Source organism: Pseudoliparis swirei, chromosome 22 (genome assembly GCF_029220125.1).
Source record: "Pseudoliparis swirei isolate HS2019 ecotype Mariana Trench chromosome 22, NWPU_hadal_v1, whole genome shotgun sequence".
NCBI lineage: Eukaryota > Metazoa > Chordata > Actinopteri > Perciformes > Liparidae > Pseudoliparis > Pseudoliparis swirei.
The window spans coordinates 4,238,916-4,249,186 of NC_079409.1; the positions used below are offsets into that span (position 1 = coordinate 4,238,916).

Here is a 10,271-nt window from a genome sequence, read left to right on the forward strand (position 1 = left end):
GGTGTGTTTCTATGTTTCTATTGTGACCCTCCAAAGATGTTAAACGTTCATCATGTGAACTAACAGTGGTGATGTCATCCGCCTCCACTGGACCGGGTTCTGTTGTTGGGAAGGGAAACCACAGCCAGAAGACAAATGTTCACTGTGTGTGTGTGTGTGTGTGTGTGTGTTCTCGTGCAGCAGACATGTGGGGAAGCCATCTCCTGGTACCTGGTGAGATGAGGTGCTGTGGGTTTTGCTGTAATGGTCAAAGCAGAACCAGATCCCGTCGGGCCTCGTGGACGTTGGCGCCCCGAGCGCAGGCTCACAGGAAGGAACAGGATTTCCATAAGTCAAGTTGTCGATCAGGCGGAGAGACTTCAGACCTTTTTGTCGACTAATCGATTATCTGATTCTGTAAAACTTCTTTTGAATCTTGTGTTTAAAATGTGTCCGTAAATTTCCTGGAAATTCAGCATGAAAAAAACAAATAACTACTTGACTAAGACCAAACTAATCCACCTAAATTAAACATGAACTTACATCCAGGTACTGTACTTATGGCCCACTAACATACTGGCTCAGTACCAGGAGGAAACTGAAAGTGCTCAGTGTGTGTGTGTGTTGGCCACAATGCATCCCAGTTCGGCTCTAGTCCAAACCAGTGACCCGGATGTCAGAGAGGAAGTGAGCTGATGTGTGCAACAGATGTGAACGTAGCGCGAGACGCCGGAGACCCCGTAGGAGTCTGAGAGCCGACGGGCATCGCTTGTTTTGTGTGCACGCGCGCCCCCTGGTGGCGGCCACCATGGATGCAGCTGATCCAACCATAACACCCTTTTTTAATGTCTGATGAAAAGAAACTTCCCCTCTGCTGAAAATGTTTTAATTAGTTCTCAATACATACAAAGAATCTAATGATTACTCTTCTAAATCATATTTATGCTCTCAAATGATGTAAAGTAGTTCACCATCAGAACTACGAAATGCATCTTAACAATCAGTAAGCAAATAAATCACCAACTATATTGAAATGTTGACCAACTGTGAAAATCTTTATTTTTTCCCCAAATGCTACTTCAAATAGGTCTACACATTCATTTTTCATAATTTAAAGTATTTAATTCACAACACAGTGAAATGACATCAAGGTGAGGGATGAGCGGACCACTCGGCGCCCCCCGGTGGGCACAGAGGATATTACAAGCTCACCAAGAAGAACAAAAACATAAATAAACTTTCAAAACGAACCATGATTTTATTTCCAGCGTCATGCATGAGAAACATGAATCTGTATAGCTCACCGTTATGCCCGATTCATATTCCTGTCCTCTAAATCTCTTTTTTTATGAGGACCCGAGGTTCTCACCTGTCTGGCGGTTTATTTAATATTCAATAGTTACGTGTCACATTGGCTGGAAGGAGAATTATGGAAGAGTTGTCAGAGGAGCTCCTGTGAGCAGAATTAGAACGTCGACGATGTGAGGTACTCTCGACCAATCACACGCAAGCTTTCAATCAGGAGCACAAATGAGGAATAACGGACACAGAGCGGGGTTCAAATCATCAAATACCACGAAGGGTCGGAGCTCGGAGTTCAGCTTTCCTTATGACGACTTTCTAAATTGTATAAACGGTCCCCCCAAAAATTTAACAACATAATATTGTCACGTTTGGAATATTCTAGGTGTTTCGGGGCGTGTGTGAGGCAACAGCTGCCTGACAGGAGACGGTTCATCAAGTGATCCGTTTTCAAAAATATCTCAAAGAGGAAGTTATATTTATTTTTTTTAAACCCCAAAACACGAATTACCTCACGACGAGCTCTAAAAATGGCAAAAACACAGTATTTCAAGTGACCGCGTAACGAAGGAAACTCCAGAGATGATGTGAAGTAAACATTCACACACACCTCAAAGACCTGTGTGACGCTCCCACAGCGGGGGAGAAATTATTATTATTCCTTTTTTTTAAAGACAGCAATACACGCTAAAACCACTCGAGCTAAACATGAGGTAAGAAACCGAAACTACCGAAACCCAAAATACAACCAGAGATAAAACTCCATCGCCATAATATCAAGAATCATATTTCAATGAAACAAAAATCAAAAAAGAGGAAAGAGCAGGAAGGAGGGGGGGTCCCTCGTAAACTTGTAGACGTAGTAGTTTTTTTATTTTAAAAAGTGTTATCGAGCCGTGCTCAACACTTAATATCTGAGGTTATGGATGGTGTTAAAAGTGCATCATATGTGAAGCTCCCCGACGAGGGGTCATGTGACTGTATGGATGAGGGCGTTACATCATTTGTTCGGTTGTCACGACGACGATAAAACCCGGAGGTTAACTCCCGCGTCGACCGGTCCGGTGAATGAGTTACGTTAATAATTAATGAGCCACTGACTAGTTTAAGAAAAGTTAAGCCCTCCCATCGTTCCTCTGTTTCCAGACACTTCCTCCCTGGGAGTCGGGCGTTATTTTCTCCGTGTGTATTTTCGTTTTACTGGTAGACCTGCACGCCCTCGTGCAGGGAGGTGGTGTTCCCCCCGCAGTCCACGTACTGGTACATCTCCTGGGAGACCTGCTCCACGTGGCCGAAGTACGACGTGGTCACCGTCACCCTAAGAGAAGGAAAACGACGACGACAACAACAACAAACAACGTCAACAAACAACGTCAACAACCCCCCCCCCCCCCTCTTGAAGTCTACAGCTCATCGGTGAGACGCCAACTCTCACACACTTAATTATGACCGTGTATATCAGGGGTGTCACCTCATGTTCACCGTGGGCCACATCAGCATCATGGCCGCCCTCTTAAAGGGCCGGAAACACTTTATAAACTCCTTGAACATATTGTTAAATAACTCTCTTTGCATTTGATTATTGTTTATTTGAGTGTAGAAATAGTGTACATAAGAAAATGTCTCGAATATTACAACATAAATCCATGTAATTTGAAAACCTTCAAAATAAAAGCACGGACATTTTTCTTCAATTTCTTTCAGAAAAGGGGATCACGTGTCTTTCAAGCCATCAGGGGCCGCATGAAATGACGTGGTGGGCCGCATTCGGCCCGCGGACCTTGAATTTTACACCTGTGGTGTATATACTTTTATTCCGTCTGTATATTTAATATTGCAATTGTATTTTTATTGCTGCTGCTGTAATACTGCAATTTCCCCACTAGGGGACTAATAAAGGATTATCTTATCTCATCTGACAGTAAATCACACGCAGTGTATTTATGTCAAAGGACACACACACACACACACACGCAGGCCGTACTTACTGCATCATGACCACGATGTTGTGGACTTTAATGGTCGGCAGGGTGCAGTAGTCACTAGGAAGGAAGGAAAGGAGAGAAGCGATGACTCAAACGCTCAAAAGTACCGACGGTTCGTTTCCACGACTCCCAGACGAGATACTCACAACATGTAACTCATCTCGTCAGCAATGGTGGTGGGAACCATGTAGTCCAGCTGCGAAGGGCGAGACGGGCAAACGGCGTCAGACGCATCACGTTTATGAAGAAGGTAACATCGCTTGATTTGTTTCACTGTTTTTAAATTAGTGGAAAGAAGCTCAGTAAAGTTTGGGCTCACTTAGAAATATCCTTATCTTTCCAAGAAAAGCAGTTTTTTAATTATAAAATGAATCATAAACACACTCTCTACATAGTTAATGTGTAGATGACTATTCTCTGGTGTGTAATGAAGTCTCTCCAGAGGTGTGTAGAGGCCCATCTCCAGTGTTCTAATGGTACATTGTGTTATCGCCTTAGAAGACTAGCGGAGGGGGAGAAAACCCCCTGGAAAACCCTTTTTATGTGAGCGCAGCTGAAAACAGTTATGCTGGTGAGAGAAGCTCTAAAACTGGCCTTCCTTTGAGCTACAAGAAGAACTACATTAATATTTACAATACAAATAATTATTTATAAACTTTTTAATGTCTTGACTCTTTTATATTCATTTTGCAATTAATTTGATAAATAAGTGTGAATTTACATGGAAAACACCAAATTGTCTGGGTGACCACAAATTTTGAAGAGTATATATATATATATATATACACACACACACATATATATATGTGTATATACACATATGTATTATATATGTATATACATATGTGTGTGTATATATATATATACACATGTATATATATGTGTATATATTATCTATGTATATAAATATGTGTGTATATATATATATATATATGTGTATATATATATATGTGTGTATATATATATGTATATATATGTGTGTATATATACATATATATATTATTATGTATATTATTATTATTATAAATGTATATTCTCCGCCCACCTGCCGCTTGTCCAGCGGGATGATGACCGAGCTGTTGGTGAACTTGGCCTTGCCGATCACCGTCTTGGAGAACTGCACCTGGGCCGTGATGTTGGTGACGGACACGGCGTAGTAGTTGTTGTTGGTGATGTTCAGCGTGCTCTGGGCGGAGGAACACAGGCGGAGGTCAAAAGCTGCGGCGGCGAACGTTAAGAGCGTCCGTCTCTCCGGCCGCGGAGTGAACGGCGCCCCCTCACCGTGACGTTGAGGTAGACGATCCGCTTGTCCTGGTCGTAGGAGACGTAGGCCGACTTCACGCCCACGTAGGAGACGTCGATGGAGCGAGGGAAGAGGAAGAACACCGACAGGCAGGACAGCAGCAGGCAGAGCGACACGGAGATCGTGACGTACAGCTTCCTGCGAGACGGAGGAGACGAGTGAGACGCTCGCCTTTTTAAAGAAAACGAAAAAGGGGGAGGAGCCAGACTCACGTCCTGCTCGGCCTCAGCCTCTGGTCGCTGTACGGAATCAGAGCCACGAGTTGATTCTCTTGACCTGGTGGGTTATTCAGAGGAGAGATCAGCGGTGTCATCGTTATGACAAAACAGGCATCAGGAGGGGCCGACCTATATAAGTATAGATATTTGATTGGTTTATTCTTAAAGGGGAACTTCTCAACCCGGACTGCTATGAGTCCACGTTTTCTTTTGCGTGCAGGCGACTCCTACGCTCGATGAAACCCCTTAAAAAGTTCATGATTTATTATTTTTAAGGTTTATTATTATTATAAGTGTCTCACAACATCCCGGAGAGGAGCCTTTTTGTTGTTGTTCCCCTTTAACCCACCAAAACCGCCCAAGAGATCATGAGATTAAATATTTCATGCACCGATGAAATAGTCCCTCCCATTTAATTAAATGACACTTTTAAAAAGGTGCAGCAGCTCTATATTTAACTTTAAGAGCGTCAATTTTTCATGAAACATCTAGAAGAGATCAATCGACCGGCTTTGAGTTGAGTAACTGGCCAATTTATTTTGTCTTTCTCTAGTACATTATGACGTCTTTGCTTCATCTGTGGTTTATGAATTTAGATGTCGACATCAAAGGCCCGAGACTTGCGCCGGTACTCTCAGATCTGGGTTGTAGAAACCGGTTTCTTGGAGAGACGCATGAACGTCCTCACTGAGAAATGCTCTTGGTGCCGGTTTACCCATGATGCTCGCTGGGCGGCGCGTTACCTCGTGGTATTCGCCCGGTGCCCTGGCACGTCGGGCAGGTGACGCTGTCCCGCCCGGTGAACTCCACGTAGGGGAACTGGGACACGTCTCCGTTCTTCGTGTCCTCATCGCCGCCGTCTCCGGGGGCCGTCAGCGCGTCCTGACTCTCGTCTTTGGGGTTGGCGAACAGGGAGTGGAACTTTCCCATAGCTGCAGCGGTTCTGAACGCACCGCACAAAAAGATGATAAGAATGATCATTTTAGTTTCTTATTATTTTCTACTGCAACAGTTTATGTAATGTTCGTGATCTCTAGCCCCCCCTGTCTGTCTGTTAGGCCTCAACTGATCTACACATTTGATAATCTCACTATAACATTGATAAATAATATGCTTTATAAAAGGCACACGGTTTGAGAAACTCTTCTGTTAGCGTATATATTTATATTATTTTCATTTAAATCAGCTAATTACTTTTATTGGTTTTATTTTAATGAGAACAAACCTAATGTTCAACATGAACACAGATTACTGAAGGCTAATATATACATATATAAATATACATATTTATTAATATACATTTTAATAAATGCATACATATTTTTATATACATATATTTATGAATATATATACATATATTTATAAAAATATACATAAATATATTTTAATATAAAAAAATATATATATATCCATATATATTAATATAAATATACATATTAATATAAATAGAAATATATATATAAATATAAAACATTAAACCAGATCACTTTTCTAACTAATGTTTGAAACTGGAGCCCAAGAGTCCTAAAAACGTCAACTTTGAATTGCACGACGTAAACAATGTCCCTTGAATTAAGACTGGAAAAAAAGTGCAATGTTGTATTGCAACATGCTTTGTAATCACTAACATGTTGCGTGTCTTTTGACAGCCGCTGTAAGGGACTGCATTACGTAACGAGGGTCCTGTCCTCATAAACTGCACCGCGGTCACGAGCCCATTATCTGCTGCTCGCGTTGCAATGTGCACATTGCACACGACGACTAGGGTGAGCAATGCACCAAGTGACGCGACAAGCCGCAGACAAAACGTCCGCCTACGGGCTTCCATCCTAACCGGCCGCCGCCGCCATGCGTCGCGTGCCGCGGAGCCTCGCGCCGGCCCAGAACACAAAGTCCCGGCGGAGGGATACATCCGCTTGGACGCCGCAGCTCACACCAAGCAAACGAGACGCATTTATTTTGGCCGATTTTTCAACGATTATTTCAACGGCGTTTTTATTTTTTGTGTGGTCGCGTATTTTCTGACATTTGAATCCGCATAACGCTGCTCATGCGCAGTTACGCGCAGTTACGTCACCACAGACGGTACAAACAAACAATCCTACGGGCTGTTAACCATCGCGGGCTAAATATGTCCTTACCTGGTTCTGGTTCTGCTTTGACAGTCGTCGGATCCTCCTCGATGTTTGTTGTGGCTAGAAGACTGATGGGGGAATGACGTAGGCGGATAAACCCCGCCCCTCTCTTCCCATTGGACAGCCTCGTGCTGGGGGCGATGGCCATTGGTGGAACAGATCGATACTGCCAGTGGGAGATGTAGTCACATTATTTAGCAAAACTACAACTCCCATCCTACAATAATGCTATATTACAAGTTGAAGTCCTGCTTTAAAAGTTTCTAAATTAAAAGTACATATTTAAACAAATTAAATTCTTAAAGTGCAGTCAAAGCAGCCCATAATAACCCGTGTTGGAGTTATTAAAAAACAAGTATTTGTCGTTATATTATATAATTTTGAGTTGTATAACTGATCATTTAACAAGCATTTTAATATTGAATTTTTTTTAATTTTTAATACCTGAAATTGGTGCTTCGATATTTGAGTAAATGCATTTTACCACTTGTTATACAGGTACATGTAATATCTTATTGAATTTTTATTTAGCAAATTTGTGCTTAAGTATTTGATCAAATGTACTGCATGATTTAATATACAGGTTTGAATTATGCCACTGGATTATTTTTACCGATACATTATCATTTAATCAGCATTTTTATATTGTAGCTGGTCGCAGTGCGGCTGCTACTTTATATACTATTTTGTAGTTAAGTATGCATTATATTTGAGAAGCTTATCATATTTCTTACATGTAAAAATCCTCATCCGAAAAGTTAAGCTGTCGGCAAACAAAGTGGAGATCAAATTGCAATATGTGTGTCTGTAATGCAGTGAATTAGGAGTATAGAGTAAAACAATGGAAGTACTCAAGTATCTTAAAATAATAAAGTACTTGGATAATTGAGCTACTTCCACCTCTGAGAAATACTATTAACATCATTCACAATAGTATCCTATATTGAATACAAAAATAACCATAAAATACAATGTCCATCCCTGTCAATCTAACTGTGGATGTGACTCCATATATATATATTCATCAGTGCCATGGCAACATCCAGAACTAACAGCTTCAAATTGCAAATGCAGCGGCCATGATTGGACTATGTGCTCGTTGTATTGAGGTCAAATTTAGATGCTATTTAGTTAACTGTTAAAATATTAGTGTCCAAAATTAGACGAGCGTCTCAGCATTTGGAAACTTTTCCCCCTCAAAAGGAGTGAGTCAGACTCCTGATGGGCGGCTGCAGTTCCTGGAAACACTGGGCAGCTGACAGAGAAGACAAGAAGTTCCTGGTTTAGATTGATCAGATTCAGCCATTAAGATATACTTTCATCCGATATTTCCCAGCGAAGCCTGAGAATCAGAATATTTTAGCAATCTATATTTTCTAAAATGCATTTCAAAAAGTAGTTTGACCCTTTTAATGCTTTAAGTCCACATAGCAGAGCATTTTCATTAAAATACTGCATTTAAAGGTGCGAGGAACATTTTATTCATTTAACTGTTTTTATTGAATTGACTGTTACACACTAAAAATTCTGAGAAATCATAAAACGCAACTCACGAAAACTATCCAAAAGTCCTTATTTTATTTTGCATTTATTTTTATTTCTATCCTGTTTTCTTCTTTACAATTGTAATCTGATTGACACGTACACAAACAATTTAAATACTTGTTATTTGCTCCCTGTATATCATATAGTGCATTAGCAATAAAGTATATATATAAATAAAATAAAAAATGGGTCCAAAAAAAGTAATTATTGGACCATTAAGTCAAAATACATACATTAAAAAACATATTTTTTACAGTGTGGCAGTGTTTGGATGTGATGTGCTTGAGCCAGAGGGTGGCAGTGTGCAACCATGTGTGAATGTATGACTCAGCAGCACTCAGACGACGACGACAACAACAACAACAACAACAACACCAACAACAACGTGGTCATTGGTGCCTTTGAGCAAACGCAACACATTAGTGATAATAGACTTATTTCAGAGGCACCGCTCTGAATGATGCACGGCGAGGGAACCGCCGTCCTCTCGCGCCTGTAACGCAGCCGCCGCGTGTTGCACACCGCCCCGGGGGGGAAGTCGACAGATCTGTTTTCATGATTACGTTTCCTGTGATTGCAATACGCAATAACTCAGCGACACTTCATTGAGTCTTTGGACCGTGTGCAGAATCCATCTGGCAGTCGCATTAGCAAAGTGCTCAAAAAAAGAAGAAAAAAACGAAGCTACGCGACGCCTCGGACCCACATGGCATCGTTAGTCATGACGCCATGTGCTCACGACAGAAACCAGGATCAGCTGTGGCCCCGAATGTCCCCTTGAATACGGATTTGCTACTCAGGATGAAAATATGCTCTTAACTAGAACGGGCACTCGGTAGAGCGCATACCTTCTCATATCACAAGATTGGGCATTGAATTATGAACATTTTGGCATTAGTTGCAATCCAATTTGAAAAAATTGACCGTGCTATGGTAAAAAGAAGATTTTGACCTTTCCATGACCTTGACCTTGACCTTTGACCCGATCGATCCCAAAATCTAATCAAATGGTCCCCGGATAATAACCAATCATCCCACCAAATTTCATGCGATTCGGTTTAAAACTTTTTTTGTTATGCGAGTAACACGCATACAAATAAATAAATAAATACACGGCGGTCAAAACATAACCTTCCACATTTTCAATGTGAAGGTAATGACGCGCATTCACACCATTTTATTTTTTCTCATGTTCTATCAGAGCTCTCTCGGCTGTGGTTTCCCTTGAGTTACACACTAAGTCGAGGATGGATGTTCCAGTAAGAAGCAGCATTAAGTTGGTGTTTATAAGTGAGATCTAGGAGCTTTCCACGTGGTCGTAGGTCGGAGGCCATCTTTTCCCTCCATCTTCCCCTCTTGATATCCGAGCTGGTGTTATAACACCTGCAGGCTTTCAGGTGCCGATAATTCCCCCGTGAAGCCGGAAGACGTCGGGATTATTTTCTTTTTACAAGTCAAGGTCACGATGTGAACCATCTGACCCCCGAAGAAGGAAACGTGCCGCCCAACAAGCTCGCCGTACACCTCCAGTCCGTCTCGCCGATGACCTCTCGAATGCTCACACAAGAGAGGCCCGGTGCATTTATATTTTGGGGGGGGGGGGTTGGAATCGGACGATTATGATAAACCGCCCTCGGGCTCTCTCGAGTCGGAGGAGGCGGGGCTTTAGAAGTGGAGCAGCTTCTGGTCCGGTCCGCCGGCTGCGCGCCCCGATAAGAGCCGGGACCACTTCAGGTTGTCAGCGCTTCAGAGGGAATGTGCAAAGCTGCGTCGTGCAGGGAGGTGAAGTGGAGGATACTCTGTG

General features: G+C 42.0%; 1 protein-coding gene across 1 annotated transcript; it reads right to left on the reverse strand.

The window, feature by feature from the left end:
* Positions 1–1,007: 1,007 nt before the first annotated feature.
* Positions 1,008–6,996, reverse strand: tmem106ba (transmembrane protein 106Ba). Its single transcript, XM_056443842.1, has 8 exons — positions 6,929–6,996; positions 5,531–5,730; positions 4,782–4,845; positions 4,548–4,707; positions 4,312–4,452; positions 3,413–3,462; positions 3,270–3,323; positions 1,008–2,599 (listed from the first exon to the last, which is right to left on the reverse strand). Exons 2-8 carry the CDS (start codon positions 5,715–5,717, stop codon positions 2,479–2,481), a joined length of 777 nt encoding a protein of 258 aa, XP_056299817.1. The 5' UTR covers positions 5,718–5,730; positions 6,929–6,996; the 3' UTR covers positions 1,008–2,478.
* Positions 6,997–10,271: the final 3,275 nt, after the last annotated feature.